Raw genomic sequence first — 20411 nt, forward strand, 5'->3', positions numbered from 1 at the left:
TTAGCTACCTTACCTTTTACAGTTCCGACCACTCTTGAATGAAATTCTCGTATCTAAGCCAACCTAGGAGTGACGTAATTTCTGTTTTCAAAAAAAGCTATTGGACAAGATTTCAGTAACTATGGTATAACATGCCCCTACACAACCCCACACCCCATTCCAGAAAAAGTTGCAAAAAAAGAAGAAACAAGTACAGATACCTAACCTGCACAAAACCACATCTCCATAAAACTATTTCTAAAGAAAACCTGGTACAAATTTCACTTCAAAACTTATCCACAGAAACTTTTTTTTCCTTTTTAATTCAGCCGTGAATGTTTTCACAGCTACCTTTTGTTCAAACAACAATGCAGTTCACTGTAACACGCATTCATTGCGGTGAAGCCATACTATCAGGCACGACTTCACGGAGATCTTGAGCACATTGCCGTGAAGTTACATGGCAAAGAGTCTAAGTACACTGCTGCCCATGACATAAAATTTTATGCTGTGGATGCTGGTTTTGTTGTCTTTATCATTTTTGCATAAAATGCTGAAGCACTTACGTATATGAACTTATAAATCTTGTCAACACGATTTATTTTATGTCGTGGTTTTAATAATAATTGTTTCTTCTAATTTCTTGTCGTGTTTTGTCACTTTCTCTAAATTTTAAGCTTTACGTTGCTTTCCTAGTCTGTTTATTATCGCTAATGTTGAGATAGCTCATTCTTGAGTATTTCATTCCCTCATGAGTGTGTTGCTTAGTAAAAAGCAGAAACATTGTACTTATATAGTACTTTATAGTATTTTCGGTGCAGTACTATAGTATTTTAGTACAGTATAGTATTTTAGTATTATAGTATTTTCGGTACAGGCTATACAGGCAAAGATACAATAATCACACTGCACACCTGCTTGCCATTGTGTGTGACTGATTGCAAGATGGTGCGCAGTGTCTTGAAGCCGACAGCCACATCGAGCAGGTGGGCCGCAAAGAAGAAGTAGTTCAGGTTGCCCATCACCGAGAATGTGAAGTACCACAGGTTGTACAGGAACGACTGTATATAAAGGCAAAGCAGCCACATGTCAAACTCAGTGGGGAAGCAAACTGGGAGAGAAATGAAAAGAATTTCAACAGCAATTTTAGGTGTTCAAACAGTTAGTTGCCAGTAACAAATTGTGCCTCATATCGCTATCAAATACTTTGGCAAGAGCATTCAGTTTTTCGATGTGCAGTTAGGTCGATTCTTATATAAAGCAGCCACAGAGCGAAAGAGAAAGAAAAGGAAAGAAAATGGAGGAGGATAACCTAAAAGAAAGGTTCACTTTACTGTCCTGTACGGGGGAAAGGTATTTAAAGAGATAGGAAGGGAGAATGGCGAGTTGTGAAATGGAAATCAGCACGTAAAATTCTGAGGCTACACATATCGCTACACCTATCTCGCAGGCTTCGTAATCGTGTTGGATGATGGCAGCACACACTACTATCGCCAACATCTTTAGTAGTTGGCATGAAGTGTGACAACGATAAAATGATGACAATGAGATCACTACAGCAAGGCGGCGATGGCAGCACAACAACAAACGGAACGTTCTGGTGTCTGAACGTTCAGTTCCATATACATGTGAAACATCTCATACATCTCAAGCCACATACATCTCAAAGAGCTAGATGGCCTTCAGCAATGAACACGCACCGAAACTCGGATTCATGAGAGTACATGTCCTTTGCATCGAAAAAGTCTGGCCAGCGACCATAAAAATGGGTGAAAAAGCCAAAGAAAGCTATTCGCTTTATTAAGGCACTTTAATCATAGTGCACAACAATGAGTGATATTGAATTTTTTTTACGCTGAACACAGGTGAAAAGAAATGAGCATGCTTTGCAATACTCACATTATCAGTGATTGTGACTCCAGACTTCCAAATCTGGTATTTCCAGTCTACGTTTGTTATGCTTGAAATAAAGAGAAATAAAGATCATATATTATCAATGACTAGACATCAATGAAATGAAGTGCGAGCGCAGCACTTTTGGATACATATGTAGCGAAATGTGGCGAGGAGACATTATTTCTGATGCCACATAACTGACGCAATGCTAAAATTTCTAGAATGTGTAAATTGCCTATTCTGTTTATTTTCGCGGTTCAGTGTTGCAACAATTTCTAGCTGTCTTAGTATACAGTCCACTTCCGTTGATTCGATCCTGACGGGAACGGCGAAATTGATTGAATTATCTAGCGGGTCAAATTCAACATGATACAGAAAAAAACGCTCAGTCACACTGCTGATTCATTTGCCATTATTTTCCTGATTTAATTACGCCCCGAATCAAACGTGCGCTCACTTTATATGCAACCGTAGAAAACCCATATCGAGATATCACAAAGATCCTATACAAAGTAGAAATCTACCGTGCACTTGATTTTTTAACAAGAAAAATGAGCAAGAGGTGACTTTTCTAAAGTCAGCTTCGCCACACATTTTTGAAGTTAACTTCACCGCAAATACATTATTATTACGCGGTAAAGCATACAAAGGTCTTGAAGGCGGTTTTGGTATCTTGTCCGATTGCACCACGCACGTAATATTCTAGACAATTTTCATGAAAAAGGAAGGCGCATGTTAGAATTGGGTAAGTACCCTTAATCATACAGTGCTAGCTATGGTTATTTCTTGAAAATGAAAAATCTCTTAGGCCGAGCCAAAAAAATGAGCGTTTTCAGTTGCACGTGGTGTGTGTTCAATGCATTCACTGTCCCCTGAGCTACGCAGAGACAGACGCTGCCAATAATGGGGTCACTATCGGGGTCACCATAGGGGTCAGGCGCATGCGTCTTGACTGCTGAAATTCGAACTAAACGTCGAAGGCAAATTTCAGCATCGAAATAACGAATTTTTGGGAAGAAATAAATGCATAGGACATCGGCCGCGACTTTCGGCCAGGGTCGAATGAACTGAAAATTCAAATTAATAGGAGTCGAATTAACAGAATCATACCGTATAAGCCAATTTTTTACTTTTTTACTTGGAGTTTTGTAAATTTAGGACTGTTACCTACACTTTGTTTTGCGAATTTGTATTGTTTTGTTTTTATAAGCATGTGTTGTGTAGATTATTTTCACATCTATGAATATTTTTGTAACCTGCGCATCCCACATGTCAAGCGGACCGCTTGCTTGCATGGAGAGGTGTTTCTATTTAATCACTGAATAATTAAAAATCCTGCTGTACAAATCTGCAGCAGACTGCGTTTGCACGCTTGCATTAGTCAGCGCACTAAGCTAGTGAAACTGCATCTCTAGGCGACATACACAAAAGCGACGTGCGCCTACATGGTCTTGCCAATTTTGCTTCACTGAGTCTCGTCGTCTCGATGAGTCGTTGAGGAGACTGCACAGTGAATACTTCCCCACGAAAAAAACACGAAAGAAAAAACACGAATTACCAGCTGTAATCTCCAAGGCTGACGTTTCGTCAGTGTCGTATTTTCTGTGGAAGTGCGCAAAAAGTAAATGTTAAACTTTTAACCTAAATTGCTAACTTGATACCGCATATAAAAGGCCGTAATATTTATTGACATCAAAGAGCATTATCGCAGAGAAGGGGCGGGAAGGACATAAACTGCGACCGTAGTCAGCCGTAGTTGCGCACAGCACGTGTGCCATGGCGGCTGCCATGACAAGGCGAGGCGTGCGTGTTAGTGAATGAACGATGTGTTTTTAAGGAACCCGTGGTGTTAGCGCCTGCGCAATCTCATTCGTGCAGTAATATATTTGGATAGTTTTATCTATGGATGCTGTTAATACTTCAAAACAACGCAAGGCAACTGTTTTTTCACCCCTGTCCTTCGCGGCTTTGTGGATCTATCAGCGTGCATCGATGTGCAGCGTTTTCCCTGGCCCAGATTTACTATTTCGAGGTAATTATACTTCTTATTATGCTTCTGTAGTACAGTATGAAGTGTTTTCTCTTTTTTTAATCCTGACGGTGGACGTAAGTACAGTGCCGTCGGGCCGCTTGCTGTGTGCGTTGCACCAATAACATGCCTGTTTCCGACAACGCTGTGCAAGATTTCTGTGTAGAGTTCCTTATATCTGTGTACAGTTTCGATAGAACACACATGTTATGTGGATTTTGTGTGCTTTGTAATTGTCCTGTCATGTCAGGTAACATCATTGTTTATTATAATAAATATTTTGAGCTAGCATATATCAAGTGTCCTAAAATATTGGCGAGCCGCATTTATTCTAAGTTGGAAGCAAATATTGCCAGCTTAAACGTTTCGTGATAGAACTAGCACCCCTGCTTTCAACTGTGTATTTTCAGCTGTGTGTGTATCTATATGTGTGTATTTTTGTGCCCAGGTTTTTTTAACCACTTCATCAAAAGGACGTCCTCTGGTCGAAGTCAACGAAAAGCTCTCTCAATCAAGATTGCTGACCTGACGAATATCTCGAAAGAGGAATCTGTAAAAAGATATGCTGTGCTAATAAATGCTTCTAGCAATTTTACCTGTTTTTCGTTATCTGGTGCATTGCAACATTTTCTTTCACAGCAATAGACCTATTAGACTAACACTAATAGGCCTATTAGACTAATAGACTAATGCACCTACTAGACTAATACACTAATAGACCTACTAGACTAATAGACCTATTAGACTAATACACCAATATCTATTAGACTAATATACTAATAGACCTAATAGACTGTATGAGTGTCAATAACCTAATCGGCTATTAGTTTTTGTATTAGAATTTTTGCTAGGGCATCTATGAGCATTTTTGGATCCTGCACACCCCACAAGTAAAACCAACCCATTGGGGCATTTAAGGTATAGTAAACAATATCTAAAAATATCTCACAAGCTCCCACACAGACTGTACCGCGTAGTAGCAACTCCACAAAATTTTCACACAGGCTCCTGCATGAGAAAAATCAAGTAAAAGGCTCAAACAAAAAATTTTTGCTACGTCAATATATGAAGTGGAGTTGAACACGAAACGTATACATCAACCTGAAACGTAAAAACATGTGGCAATAGAAAAAACTTTTAATTGCAGAAAAATGGAAAGGTTTGACATCACATTTGCTGAGTACTTTCCTGGTTCACCTATCATAGTTTTATCAGACAAATTTCCTGTTAACAACATCTGGCAACACCATCTGGTGTGGGTATTCATGTGAGTCTCGCAGCTATATACTGCGCATGTTTCAAACATGCAGGTTTAAAAAAAGAGTGAAGGAATAATTATCATTTGTTCACACAGAGTCACTTTGATTCTGTGTGAGCAAATCAAGAACATCTGCAGGACGGAACTCCATGTGGAAACGCAACCTATGCAGCTAGAGAAATGTTAGACTTGCCGGAAGACATGCGGCGACGACTACTATAACCATGCCAAAGCCAACCTACATCCATAGCACGCAAAGTATAACTAGTCTGAATGATAGACATTCAATAGGCTGTTAGAGTTTTCAGTCATGGTAAGACAATCAGCATGAAGTGCTCCACATTTGCAGAGGTCTGATAAGCTTTTGTGAATGCAAATTCTATAATACTAACAGACAAAAAAGCTGCACATGTATGTTATCTAATATTGATCAGATCCAAAATTTCGGTAACTGACAAAAATAGAGACAAAGTAGGGAGGTGAATTATACAGGCATTCACTTAGCTACCCTTTACTGTGGGAACCATTATGTGGTATAAAAAGAGGAAGGGAGCGAGCAAACAATGAACAAACATGAGAAAATCCACAGCTTGGCTGAAGATAGTCAATCTGATTCTTTGACCTAATAATATTGCTAGTGCTTGAATTGCCTTCTGCACCAATAACCGATGTGGAAATTGTGAGCACATCATGCTGCTATTGTTTTCACATACTTGTTGTCATGCCATTAAACAATATTCTTTCCCAAACCGGTGTTCGCATACACTTTACCGCAATGTTCCAAGTTTCTTTGCCTCTCAAAATGTTGAGCTCGGTCAGTGTGCTATATTTTCCCATGTAAAACCTGCCTCTGCGTGTAACCCAAACCAACAATTACACACATAAAGAATATCCACGAGTATACCCTGCTGAAATAGCTGCATACAACAAAGCTCAAATCTTTGTAAAAACCGTCTCCATTCGTGGATTCACAGCTTATCCTTGACCTATTCTTTGGCCGGCGGCTCCGTTCTCCACCTCTTTGGTGATGCTGACAACCTGGAGCTTCTGCTGTGCTGTTAAGGACTGCCATCAAGTCCAGCTCATTGTGACCCGAGTTCAGGTTCACCGGTGCCACATGTGCTCTTGACTAACTACTAACAAAGCCAAAACAAAAAATTGCGTGCAGAGAAGAATGGGAGGCCACAAAAGAAGAGCAAAGGAAGCTTCGACACATAAGACTGGGGAAAGGGTGGGGTTCCCTATTAGATAATGAAGCTTTATAAGGCGGAGAACTTTGCCTGCCATGAAGCTACACCTTGAGTGGAATATATGCTGCCATGAAGCCACACCTCAAGGAGAAATTCGCATATAACATGCACCCCGAGTTTACTAGTAAACTTTTGAATTTTTCGTGTAGCTTACACGCGCAAGAATACAGTAGTCCGGAGAAGGGCAACCAGCAAAACAAACAGTGGTAAAATTGAAAGGTGCGACTCAATCGAGACTTACAAGGGGAACAGGCCACTGGCTTCGTCCTTTTCCTGAGAGATGGATCCACTCTTGTCCATGCCAAGCACATTGCTCAGGGCCTCGGGGTCGTACGTCTCCGAGTACTTCTGACGCACCTGTTGGCAAAGAGATCAGTGCTCATCAGAAAGCGGGTTCATGGTATGTTTATTGCGATGCTTGGAGGCTTGCATGCGCCTCTGTGGCTTGCACCAAATCCTGTGATTCATCCTTGGCATCTCTGACACATTGAGAAGGACGAAATGGAGTTCACAACAAGTAGGCCGTTAACTGCCACTTTTTCAACATCACACTTACCAAGCATATATAATGCTTTATAATGTTGCAGTAGCATAAGTTGGCATTAGCGAGACTAAGACGCCATGATGTCCTAGCATACAAACAAACATTTTAAAAGCATTTTCGGGAAAGCAGCTTCCCGAAAATGATGGAGAAATTGGCTTGACCCTCAAATATGAGACTTGTGTTGGGTGTGAAATGTTTTTTTCATAAGTTTGTACTTATCAAATACAAGATTTATTTAGGTGCTACTGATGGCACTCCATGCATTAAGAGTGGCTCACAGCTTACAAAATAGAGTGCTTTTTGAAAGAGAACCATTCTTACCCTTTTCTTGACGAACTTGTCCCAGTAGTTCACAGGAAAAGACCTGCAACAAACGGCGTGTGAGGTAATGTTGATTTTGTCTTTTCAAACAGCACAAACTATGACCAACTTCAGACTGCATAAACCAAATGCACAATTTTCCTGCTGTAGAAGGAATTATAACACAGACGAACAGATGAGTGAACTAATTTTATTTATAAATGAGCCTGACGACAACACCACGATGGATGCGAAGACATGCAGTAGAGCTTGATTCTCATTATTGGTCACGAGCAATTAACAACCACACTTACATTCATGTGTCACAAAATTAGCTGCGGTCGTGCTACATTATCAGGGCTCAGTCACGTTAACCTTACATGTAATTTACTCATTTTGTCAGGGCTACGGTGTGGAAAAATCTCCGCCGCATTTTCACTTATCGCATACAAGCGAAACGATTGAGCTAATAAGTGCAATGTTTGCATAATATCAACTGCGAGGCTAATCTATTGTCTTGGAACTTGAAATCATGCATTAGGCTTTAAATTAAATAGCTTTCTTTGGATCTTACAGCCGTTTTCGCGGTAGGTATGGTGGTGGTCTTTGGTCGGACTTGGAAAGGAGAACGTTCATTCGCTCTCTCTTGCTGTCTCTCTCACCCACCTAATCTTGCTCCCCTATCTTTCTTTTTAGCTAGCTCTCTCGCTTGTTCGTTTGCTCACGCAAGCGCCCATTCACTTGCATCGACAATCATCGTCGATGGTTTCAGCACAATTTTTTTTCTTCTAAGCACACCCTGAAATGCCTGTGCATACCTACCAATCTGTGAAATTTAAAATTCGTAAAAATCCCGCAAATAAGACAAGAGGAAGGAGCTGGGAATAGGACATATTTTTTAAGTTTGCCTTCAGCACACACATTTCTGTGGGGCACCATCGCACTTTAATAATGATCACTCATCTTTAGCCACAACATGCAAGCAGCAGCAACCATGGAACAGCAAGGACTGATGAACAACACATTGTTTTTAAATCAGAGCGACATTGCTGTTGCTGATGTGGCCTGCTTCGGGAACTTCTGTTATTTAAATTGCTCTAAGTACTACCCCTCTGGCATATAAGGCACCTTCCACTGCCAGAAAAGAGCAGCAGAGCAACCATCACAATTTATTTGTTTTTGTGTGTATCCTTTTGCAACCGGGCCCCCAGCCTCATCTTTCAACAAGTTTAAAACTTTCGAGAACAGAATTCGTTTTTCTTAGGGCTCGTGCAAATTCATAAAATTTTAAAACATTCGGGAGAGTTGGAAGCTATGCCTGTGATAAACAATTCCCCCTTTTACTGATTAAAACTTGTCAAATGGTGCAGAAGGCATCAGAAGCAGTACGATGCTGCTCACTTGGTGCTTATCACGAGCTTGTCCCAGCGAGCGCGTACGTCGTCCTCCGCAGGTTCTTCGGTGATGTACAGGCCATCAAACTCCATGGCACGGGCAACTTCTTTCTCGCGCTTAAAGATGGCTAGTGGAACCTGCACGGCAAGGTGATTATGTTTTCGTCACTCTTCGTTCAATTCAATCAGTTTCGACGGTCCCGTCAGGGTCGAATTAATGGAAGTCAAGTGTACTTGCTAGAAAGATAAGAGTGTCCACCCACCTTGAGGTGGTAGTAAGCGATGAGCATGCAGAAGGAGACGAGTGAGTGAAACAGGGCCATGAACCGGATTATTGGCTCCAGATAGAAGAGCTTCTCTTCTATAATCACCCACTCCTCCAATTCCTCTTCGCTGGCCTTCCGAGTCGGACAAAGCTTCGCTTGCATTGGCCAGCACTTCGGCCAGACCACCGCCGGCATCGCTATCACCCTCGTTGTCGCTCAGCGCCTCGGCGGCAGCGGCCACAGCAGAGGCTGCATCGTCGTCGTCACTACTCTCACCTGTTGAAACCTGCACAGAGAGCAAAGACATATTGACACTTGAAATTGAGCTACCCTCGACATTCAGGAGCAGCGATGCATAGATGCCTATATCTGCAAACACTCAGTACTCAGCAGCGGCAGTAATTCGTTCCACTGTGCATGGCCGAGTTTTTTGCAAGGCACTTGCGAAATCAATCACTAACGTCAAAGTCCGATTTTTCAAACTGCCTAGAAGCTGCGAAAAAGTCCGAAAAAAGGGGGAAGTCCAAAAAAATGAATGGCTGCCTTTTACTGCCCCCAAGGGCTCAAATCGCCACAGGCCCACCCGAAATAGTTCTAAAGGCCTGCTAGTATACTTATTAGGTGTATCTGTGCTTCTATTGTGATAGAAAACAGTGGGTACATGCGTGTATGATTAAGGAATACATACAGTGTCACGTGCCAATTCCTTACATCACCCAACAACTGGCCGCAAGCACACTGTGGCTCCATGCTCCTCGCTGTCGCAGCGCAGTGGCTGCCCGCTGCTGGGTGACGTAAGCGGAACATCGCCTCGAGGGGCACGGCTTTGCGTTCGCTGCAGCCTCCCAGTTTCTGTTTCACATCATCATGCCACAGTTCCGCAGGTAATTGCATTAAGCCAGATCCAAAAGTTGATATCGCTCGTACAGAGACATTGCTCCATTTTTTCGATTACCATGCGCCCGCTGAAACTATATGTTTAAAAATTCACTATTGAATTTTTGTTAATTAGCAACTAATTAGCTGGTATACCTGTCACCACGTGGTCACCACCACTGACTGCATGTCTCTGAAGGAACCGTCCTGTTATTGCAGAACGGCTATATTTGAATATTACTTACACTCTGTAGAAACACCCAATATATTAAAATATATTTTTTACTTGAAATACTAGTGACGGAAACTAAGATGATTCACACAAAGGCTTAGATCATTTCTACAAACCTTAGCAAAAACATGTCGATCGAGTACACCCTCCACGATAAATAATGCATCTGTTCAAAAAAACACGGGTTCTCAGTACAGTATACAGGTTGATTCCTACTATAGTAAAACACACCGTGACCTGAAACATTGAATGTCACAAACGCTCTGAAAGACCAACTGCTACAAAATTTAACTTTGGCTGATTTGGCTATAAATTAGTATGGTACACTAGTGAAGTTATTCTGGCAAAGTTGCAGGGCTGGTATTTGTGTAATTTTTGTATTAGCAGCCTTTATTGCACCACTTAAGCAGATATTGTGTGCATCTGGTGGCTAACTGATATTATGTAAGTCCCAGCACGTCTCCTCCGAAATGTTTAGCCCGCCATGGGCGACCACCGCTGCCACCTAATCTCGGAGGTCATGCTGAGAAGCTGTACTCGGTTCTCAATGTTCTAAGCGATGCGTCACTTAATCCGGATAGTGGTAATAGCGAAATTTTTTTGTCAGTTTCCGTATCATAAACATCTACTTTTCCAAGCCTTTCGAGACACAGACACCCATATTTACAGTGTAAAATTTTGCACAAACGCTGGTCTACCATTCATGTGCACTACCTACTGCAAGGGTTCTTGTGTGGCTCAAACGTTTGTTCCAGTTGGTCTTTAAATGCATTTATGTAAAAATGACAATGTAAAAATTACCTTGTAAAAGAGGAGAATGCAATTGATGAAGAAAGCCAGCACAAGTGCGATGTACTTCATGTTGTAGAAGTTGCGTGCCAAGAAGCTCTGCAAGACAGAAGGTAACATGAGGAAATTGAATCACTTTGCAAAAATGTCACTAATGATACAAGTCACATCTCAATTTTCTTTTTGCCTTCAATCCAGCTCAATATTTTGCATCTACGCATGACTGATTTATCAAATTTACATACATGCTATGTTTTCGTTTCAGTTGCGCAGCAGCCAAGCTTTATTTCATGTGGTAGTACCAAACATTATCTGCATTCTTACTTCTATTGCCTTTACGGCATCCCAAAAAGAAATATTTTCAACAATCAACTTCAGTTTCAGTTGTCAGGGGAGCAAAGCTGTGATAAGTGGCATGTGAGTGCTTTGACAGTGTTCCATAGTTCACGTACATTTGACAGACTTAAAACACATGCTGTTGGTCATTAACGCGATAGCGTTTAGGGCTCCGTGTAGCAGAAAATCCGGCGTCGGCGTCGGCACTGCAGCCCGCGGCCGAGAAAATCATCCCCAACCACGCAGGCCCGCCAAATATCTTTTACCACTAAAGTTGCTCACATTTTGTCTTGCATTCTTTACAAAGTTTTTCCTCGGAATTTTGACAGTGACAGCCCACAAACAATTGTCATGAAAGAAAACAGTGACAGCGCATGCCTTTTATGCTAAATCTTCTCAAGCTGAACAATTAAAGGCGCAAACAACAAAAGAAGGCCAGCCCATGAAAGAGGCCGCGTTTCTACCAGAAAGCGCACCTTCGTGCATAGCGTTCACCGCCAGCGTTTCATGGTAAACATTACGGTTACATAAGCTGCAGTTGCCGGGAAGTGTGAGAAACAGTAAAGAATCTTTGAGTGCTATCGCGTTTCACTCTTCAAGGCGAAGCTTAAGCGCCCTCAAAATTTTAATATAACAAGCATGGATACACAGTGGACTTCCGGTAATTCTACTCAACTTAATTTGATCACTCGGTCAGTTTATCCCCGCCAAAGTCCTGGCTGATGCACATGCATTTCCATGGACCCCAACTTTTGTTATTCCGATCCTAAAATTGTCCTGGGACAGATAATTTGAACTTAACCAGTCAGCATGTACGAGCCTGACCCCTATGGTGACCCCAGTAGCTACCCATTTAGTGGCAGCGTCTGTCTCGGCGAAGCTTAGGCGATAGTGAATGTACTCAACACGCATCATCACCTGTCAAAAACGCCTATTTTCAGCCTGTCTGGGAAGGTTTTTAAACAAGAAACATACAGCTCACATTACCTGATTACTGTATTTACCCAATTCTAATGCGTGCCTTTCTTTCCGAGAAAATTGGGCCGAAAATGGACTGTGCGATCTGGTAGTCGCCTTCGCGACCCTTATAGGATATACCGCATGATATTAATCTTCTGAGACAAAGCTGACTTTAAAACTGTGCAGCGAGGCTGACTTTAGGTGACTGGCCGCAACTGTGCAACACATATTAGAGCATTGCCCCCTTTTCTTGCTAAAAGATCCAGCGCGCTTTAGATTTATACTTTATTTCGGAGCTTCAATGTCATTTCTACGTTCATTTTCTACTTTGGACACATTTAAAGCCTTTGATTCTGTGGTGTGTTAAAATGAGCAAATACTGTGAAATGAATCAGTGGTATGTTGTGTAGTTTTTTTCTGCATCCTATTTAATTGTACTCACTCGTTAATTAGATCAGTTGCGGCTGTCCCGTCATGTACAAATTAACCGAAGTTGGCGGTCGTAAATTAGCACATATATAACAGAATAAATCTAAGTTGTCTATCGCCAATTTAGCGAATGCATGCTTAATACGAATGTCTAATACAATAAGTAGGAGTGTGTGAATACCCGAATATTATGCAATCAAATAGTGAAATTTGAAGAGATCGATTCCCGAACTGAATATATACTATTCTATTTTTGAATAGCAGCTTTGTCTCTAGCCTGCTACTCTGCGTAGGGGACAGATGGAAGGAAAAGAGAAAGGAGAGAGAGAGAGGGGGGGGGTGAAGGGCAATGATAGTGCACATTGAACTAAGTATACATACAATATGCATACAAGTTCTGTGCACACCTCATGCATGTCACAATGAACATGGAATCTGTTATACAGGTCACGAGCCTTGAGGTGAGACCACGCTCCGTTAGAAATGTCAAGAGCGCTCGTGTTGCTCTCAGTGCACTTTGACTGCTGTTCCATGGCCCTAAAATTTACTGATCTGAAACAGGGAGTCGTTCTTAGCTGTAACCAGGGCAGTCACCGCTGATGTGTGAGACTCTCTCTGGAGTGTCACATTCCCGGCAGTTCAGGTCAATTTCTAGGCCTATCTTGTGAAGATAACGTCATGTGAACGCTACCGAAGCCTCAGTCTGTGTAGTAAAGTCGCGTGGCTTCACTTAACTTTTGGTGCAATTCTGATTGTTATGCCTGGGTCTAGCGTAAAAAGGCGATCTTGTCAAGAGTTGGGATTAGCGCAATGCAAACTATAGGCTTTTTGTATTGCACTAGAGAGCAGTACCCCAATGTCGTGTCTGCAGAAGGCAATGGTTACCAAGTTGGTGACAGTATGGGCAAGGTTTGCTTCCCTATCTGCCGATTCATTTTGCAGGATTCCACAATGTCTGGGTATCCACTGAAACACTAACATGTGGAACTTCGCACCTGCGTTGTCATGAAACAGAGCTATGTCGACAATGAGTTGCCCATTCCCTCCTCTCTTCAACAAATGTCCGACTTCTTGCAAACCTGGTTAGAGCCTGAAAATATTTCCCACAGCCTTGGTACATCTATGCAAATGAGTCATAATCCTCACACATAACTGTTACTTTCACTGACGTTGAAGAAGTTTTGTGAGCAATCGTGAAGAGTTTACGTAAAACTGCTGCTGTTGTAGAAACATGTGTATTAGAGTCATGTATTAACACAGGGAAACTGTCACAGTATATATCAATAATGTAAGACAAAGTGAAACGTTTAAGAGTGGTTGTTAGCATTATTGATTTGTTTGTTATTACGGGAACAGACCTGCGGATGTGGCATAGCCCACAGCACAGCGCTTTGGAATTCGGACAAGTAGATAACCACATTTGCTGTTGTGAAAATAATGCATTGAAGAAATTTGAGTCCGGCCCTGTTTGAAGAATGTTTTGTAGGTGATGACTATAGTGTCTGGCAATATATTGGAGGTAAACACGGAGTAGCTCTTCAGCAAAGTAAATCCTGGCTGGGCATGACTGGGCCTCGGGAACCATCCCTGAAGTTAATGCACAGTGGCAAAGTCTGATACATATCCTCAGTGCTTTTGCTTGGATGCTTTACATTTCAGAATTGGAGGAAGATGCGTACCGCGGATAGCCAACATAGAGTGACGGTACAACTGCGTCATGAATGTTTCAAATACTCCCCGTGATTTCCCAGCCATAAGTCACAGGATGTATGGGTTAAAATTCCAAAGTTTTTTTCTTTAGCATTGTGATGGGCCTGGTCCAGTACGAATCTTGGTTCATAGTCATGCCAAAAACTGCTAGTGTGTGACTATCGGTAAATTGAATCCCATTGATCGTCCCGAGATACCAAATTATTGGTTTGCGTGTGAACACTAAAGGTTGATGAACGTCGAGTGTGATGCACCAGTATCTAAAGGCGAGGCTCCAGAATGCTTTCTTTTCCATAATAACTTATCTGCGACACTGATGGCTACTGCAGTATACCGGAAAGAGTGTAAATTAGGCAAGCTCCAGCAATACTACCAAGGCTATGGGACTATACGTTCACACGCTACGTTATGCCTGTGGGCTAGCGACACTATTTGGAAAGAGATGGTACATAGAGCTACACGCTGGTTTTTGTCTGACAGCTGTTCATGAAAACGAATGCCACAGAAACTACTGCAGCGTCACATTTGCTTTCCAACTAAATGTGTGCCGTTGCATCAACAACTGGCTTCCTAGTCAAACAATTCATAAAGTCAAACTGAACGTACATTAAGGAGTTGTTGATATTGATGTGTGGTTAAAAGCTTTAGCATGTTCATGGAACCACGTTTATCAGAAGGACACAAAGATGCAGTGGTCATAAGAACAAAACTTCAATATTTCACGTCAGGATATTTAATTTGGCCGCTTAGATTTATTTTCTGCTGTATTGTTAACAGGAAGCATATGGCCAGCAACAAGCTCAAACATTTTTCACTTCATTATTATTAGAAAACTTCTTTAAGCCTCTTAAAACTAGAAAGAAATTAAAAATGTAGTTCTTTCGTATGCAGGTCAAGTAGCAGAACCACCGCTTACCACAATCTTTTGGCTGTACTCGCTTAAGTCGATGGCGGCAACGGGTGGCGCCTCGGTTGGCTTGGGTGGCTCCGTCGCTGCCATCTGGGGTGCCATCATCATGGCCGCCATCTCTGGTGTTGGCATTGCAGCACGCTTAACATCCCTGCATGGTGTGCCACACAAGGAACCACACAGCCAACCTTGAATGTGTGGACACTCGTGCCTACACTAATGAGCACTTGTACTGAATGTTGCATAACTGAGGGATACAGGTACACAAAGTCTTCAGGCGAAATTTCTCGCTTTCTTTCGATTGTACGAAGTGATTGGACAGAGGTGGCATACCGCAGTGTAGTTTGTTTACAACCCGTTTGAAAGCAGCATTGGCCCATCTAAACCAGAATAAACCACAACCACAATGATTTATAGGTAATCCGTGATGATGCTAGACAAGAAACACATTTTCTCCCTAGTAGAATGGGTTACCGTGTGTTATTGGTTTGGGAAGACCCAATGTGCTCCTTGTTTCACCCTAACAATTACAGACAAAGCCACCATTCATTTTATTACAAACAATTTTTTGTCCCGCATCAAATGCAGACGATGAGTGTGTTTGAGAATTATTCCAGATAAAACACGCGTATTTCTTAAGTTCTTGCAAGAAAATTCAACTGACTGTAACCTGTTGTTTCTATTTTTCAATCATTGCATGGCTTATTCTAGTCCTTAAGTGAAAATTTTAGTTGGTATTCAGATGAAAAGTATTCTGTTTCACACATCAAGACCAACCTCATTTAAATAGAGAGTAAGATAAAGGCTGCTGCTTTTAATGTTTTTCTAGCGTGTAATTGATTCTAGCAGGAGCTGCAGAATAAAAAATGTGCAATGAAGAATCACGTGTGCTCACCCATCCATAGTAGCTTGGCCAGCCTCCTTGGTCTTGACGTCACCATCCAAGACTGTTGTCTGAAAAAGTTGACATAAATAAAAGCTGAAAAGCTCCTACAAAACTTTTGCGTCCCACTGAATGAAATGTTCGTAGACATATACCTTTCATCAATTGAAAATAAGTACACTAGAAAACGTCCTCCCAACAACAACAACAAAAAATGAAGGTCCTATAACATTCAGCCAAATGTGCAACGTATGATGGTTTGATAATCTTGTGGGGCACTGTCTTATGTCACAAAGCAGACACTAATTCAAGTGAAACCATTTGATCATCAGTGATGACAAAAGACAGTGCATGTTGTACAAAGGTGGATCCAGGGTAGGTTCTGGGAGGTCAGTGATGGTCATGAGTTGGGTTTTCAGGAAACAAGAGGACACACGTACCTCAACCTCAAAAAATTTACTGCATATATGATGCTAAGCTCCCAAATTCAAACATACTCAGTTTTTTATGTGGGTGTAAAATTGATGCTAAGGATAGGTTTTGTGCAAAACACAAACAGTAGCGGCATTGCAATCTTAATAGGAGAAGAGAAAGAGTAAAACTGTTTAGTGCCAGTCAGAAAAGTGGTGGGAAACTGTCTCCTTTTTTCTTACAACATCATTATCCACGCAAGACTACGACCACTCCGTTCACGAGAAAAAAAAAGTGTACATTATTTTGCTCGCCCTTCATACTATCCAGCAAACGCACCCTACCTCGAGTGCAACCGTACTCTAGAAACCAGGATGTTATGCATAAAAAGCAACTGTACAGGACAGCTAAACTGCGGTGCAATATGTAATGGGGGGGGGGGGCACTCAGGCCTCTTCCCCTGGATCCGCGCATGATGTTGTGCAATATCATTTGAGACTGCATGTTTGAAAATAAGTCATCACCATCTAGCTCTTGGTACTTCACCACCAGCTCCCGGTACTTGGTGCTTCATCACCAGCTCTCACATTCTATTACCTGTGCATCTGGTGGAAGGCCATCCTGGCAGCTCTCCATCGGGTGAGCCCTTCTCGTGCGGCGATCCCTTGCTGGTCTCCTCGTCGGTGGTCTGGTCGGCATCATCCATGCTCGACTGGGGGCTCAGCGTAGACTTTGGAGGTAGCACGTGGTACCTGGCAAAAGAGAGAAGCAAATTGTATGTGCAGAATAGTATTACGTTGTAATTCCAACAATTGCGCAGCAAGAGCATTGGCTTGGCCTATTTCTCAGCCAAATCACATGATGATGCAGCGTACAAGACTCGAATAAAGCGATATATACAAGAAAATAAGGCTTAATGAAATAACTTGCACATTTAGAGATATGCTTTTCTTTTTCACACACTTGGACACAATAAAAAGAAATCATTGGTTAAAGAGTGAATGAAAACTTGCAACCTAGTTAGGTTTAAATTAAACTGTGATCCCCACACGTGAAAGAACAAGTTTTTACTATTTTGAGCTGTGAATGCATTTAGAATTTTAGGAAATGCTATAGAAACAAGTCCAGTGTCCGAGGCGCTGTGCTGCTGCATCTGCAGCAGATGCCCACCATCTACTGTACACATGTCCCAGGACAAAGACAATTCATAAAGTGTTCTAAATGTGTGAAATGGAACAGTAATCCAGTAGAAGGCTATAACAGATGAATTATGGACAACGCAATGTATAGTTCACTGTTGCAGTACCATTATGAAATGGACCTGCATGTTTATATTTAACTCCACTATGACATGCCGTGTGGTAACCCAAGCAAAAAAAAGAAACAAATTAACCATGGTTTTTTTTCTCAATGTTGTTGAAAAATATCGCTGCATTTGTTGCACAATATAATGCATGAATGCTGTTCATTCCACTTACAACTGCCGTCAAACCTCCTTACTAAACCCACAAGACATACCTATAGCATCCTTATCTAACAGGCGTGGGCTCTATAAAGTCAACCTCTATGGCTTTGGGAACAGAACAGGCCAGTGTAAAACACGAAAGCCACTGCCCTTTTAGCTCTGTTTTAAGACCAAAATGTACCTAAAGCAAGTTCTTGAAAGATATCACAGCAGCACCGCTCATCACACTGCAACACTCACATGCTACTTGAATTTTATTGTTAATAGTACTACTCAGTGCATCATTTGTTTTCATTTACTACTACTGTTTGTATTTCTTGCAACCCACTCCCCTCTGTAATGCCACTGTCCTTGAGTTGCATTTAAACGTGCGCATAAATTCTATGTACAAAGGAGCATTTTGAATTTCTTCGTATTGAAATGTGGCCTTTGCTGCCAGGAATCAAACTCACAACCTCGCGCTCAGCAGCACAATAGCTTTAGCGTGTCAGGTACTCCACTATACTCAGGATGATCCGCGCTACGTTAGTGGAGGCATAAACATAAGTAGCCGGATTGGTGGTGCCACCAAACACAGAGCTCATTCTGCAGATCCAAGTGTAGTCTACTTTGCTTTTAGTGTAAATTTTCAGAAGTGCAGTAATCATGAATGCGCTGACTTTTGAAATGTTTTTTTTGAAAGAACAGTCATGGAACACTAAATTGTGTCTCTATATGACATTGGAGTTAGATAAAGCATCACAAGATGTCGCTGCAAGCGTGCGGTAATCCGGTATTACGCAAATGCCATTGAGTACATGAAAATGCCAGGGCCACGGAGCCACTGTGCAAGGCAAATATACTTTTTTAATTCCGGCAGATCCCATCAACGATGAATGTCTTGGTGAAACAAGAGCCAATTTGTACAGCACACATTTTATTCAGCTTCCGTTACAGCCAATTGAAAGGCGTGTGACGGTGCATTCATTTGGTTTTTCACTTTTGCAGCCAAATACACTGCAGGTCATCAGAGAAATTCTAATCCTCCATGCATGAGCCGCACATACCATTACAGCCAATTGTGCGGAGCATGATGGCTCATTCGTTCGGCTTTGTCGCTTTTGCATCAAAATGCACTGCGTGTCTCTGGAGAACTGCTAATCTTCGATGCACGAGCCGCCCATGCCTTTACAGCCAAATGAGCAGAGCATGACGATGCGTCCATTAGGCATTGCCGCTTTTGCAGCGAAACACACTACCCCTCTCTGGAAAACGTCTAATCATTCACGCCCGATCCACGCATGCCATTCGAGCTGATTGAGTGGAGCTTGACGATGGGGCCCTTTGGCTTTGCCACTTTTGTGGCCAAATGTGCTGCACATTTCGAAAGATGCGCAACGCGAGAGATCGAGGACAGATAGACAGACCACTGAATGGTAGGGTAGCCAAAAATATGCTCTTGCATTTAGCATAAATAAGGTCAAAAAGGTTAATTTACACGCTATGTTTTGTATTCTCTTATTCAATCAAAACGCTTTTATTTTTATGTATTTTACTTCCACAGGAGGTCCCACCCACGATGAAATACCTTGGGTGCGTACTCATGTATCTGTACTTATTATGTATAGTATTAAAATAAATGTGATTTGAATTAAATTTAAATACATAGATATATCAAATTTAAGCGACAAAAATAAATCGACAATATTGTTCCCCCACACTCACTTGACTTCACCATCTTCCTCGGTCTTGGTGATGTCTAGGCCGAAGGCGCGCATGTGCGGGGCCATGTCCGCCTCGGCCGGCAGTCCCCCGCCAGCTCCCATGCCTGCTGCCATGGCCATAGCCGCGGGTCCAGCCTCTAAAGCGAGCGGTGTACCCATCCCACCACCGTACTTGAGTCCCCTGGTGTCTTCCTCGGGCACCGCGCTGCCCACCAGGGGCTGGCCACCCATTAGCCGCAGGGTCACGCTTATTGCACTCCTACGACAGGAAAGACACGGCAGACGTCCGCGAGAGACATTATGTCGAGAAATTGAGCTTCCTATTGCATGTAACAGTCTCACAGTGACTAGTGCCAGCCGTAACTACCTCATGAAACAGTGACAGGAGTGGACAACGAAACTGCACTACAGGAGCTGTATTTTGTTAGGATTAGATTCATCTTACATATTTTGTTCAATTGTCACCATTTGTATCAATCATTATCCAATGCTGGTGATAATGGGGGCGATTGTCATGTGGGTCAATGATGAAGGATAAAAATATTTGAAAAAGGAAAGACCTGTTAACAAAATGTGGGCTAGAATAGGATAAGAAAATCTGATGCCGGAATAGGCCTACTGGTGGGAACAGCAGATTTCAGCAGCAGCAGAACAACAGTGAAACAGGACCGTGGGATGGGATAAGGGAATGCAGTGAGCTAAAAGAACATAATGACAATTGGATAAAAATGTGATGAGAAGTACGTAACAAGAGCAGATGGATAGGATAATAGAATAACAAATATCATGGA

General features: G+C 42.0%; 2 protein-coding genes across 2 annotated transcripts in view; both read right to left on the reverse strand.

Moving 5' to 3' along the window:
• The window catches only part of LOC119465326 (ryanodine receptor-like), a 116581-nt gene extending 105669 nt beyond the window's left edge, over positions 1 to 10912 (reverse strand). The window contains exons 1-7 of the mRNA XM_049655833.1: positions 10826 to 10912; positions 8914 to 9202; positions 8658 to 8788; positions 7278 to 7320; positions 6654 to 6769; positions 1879 to 1939; positions 894 to 1040 (exon numbers count right to left, since the gene is read on the reverse strand). Coding sequence (XP_049511790.1) covers positions 894 to 1040; positions 1879 to 1939; positions 6654 to 6769; positions 7278 to 7320; positions 8658 to 8788; positions 8914 to 9111 — 696 coding nt within the window. The 5' untranslated portion in view covers positions 9112 to 9202; positions 10826 to 10912. The remainder of the gene's footprint in view (positions 1 to 893; positions 1041 to 1878; positions 1940 to 6653; positions 6770 to 7277; positions 7321 to 8657; positions 8789 to 8913; positions 9203 to 10825) is intronic.
• Positions 10913 to 15170: 4258 nt separating this feature from the next.
• LOC119465324 (ryanodine receptor-like) overlaps positions 15171 to 20411 on the reverse strand; it is a 268769-nt gene continuing 263528 nt past the window's right edge. The window contains 4 exon segments of the mRNA XM_037726127.2: positions 15171 to 15309; positions 16054 to 16112; positions 17050 to 17204; positions 19622 to 19879. Coding sequence (XP_037582055.1) covers positions 16093 to 16112; positions 17050 to 17204; positions 19622 to 19879 — 433 coding nt within the window. The 3' untranslated portion in view covers positions 15171 to 15309; positions 16054 to 16092.

Source organism: Dermacentor silvarum, chromosome 9, assembly GCF_013339745.2.
Source record: "Dermacentor silvarum isolate Dsil-2018 chromosome 9, BIME_Dsil_1.4, whole genome shotgun sequence".
Lineage (NCBI taxonomy): Eukaryota > Metazoa > Arthropoda > Arachnida > Ixodida > Ixodidae > Dermacentor > Dermacentor silvarum.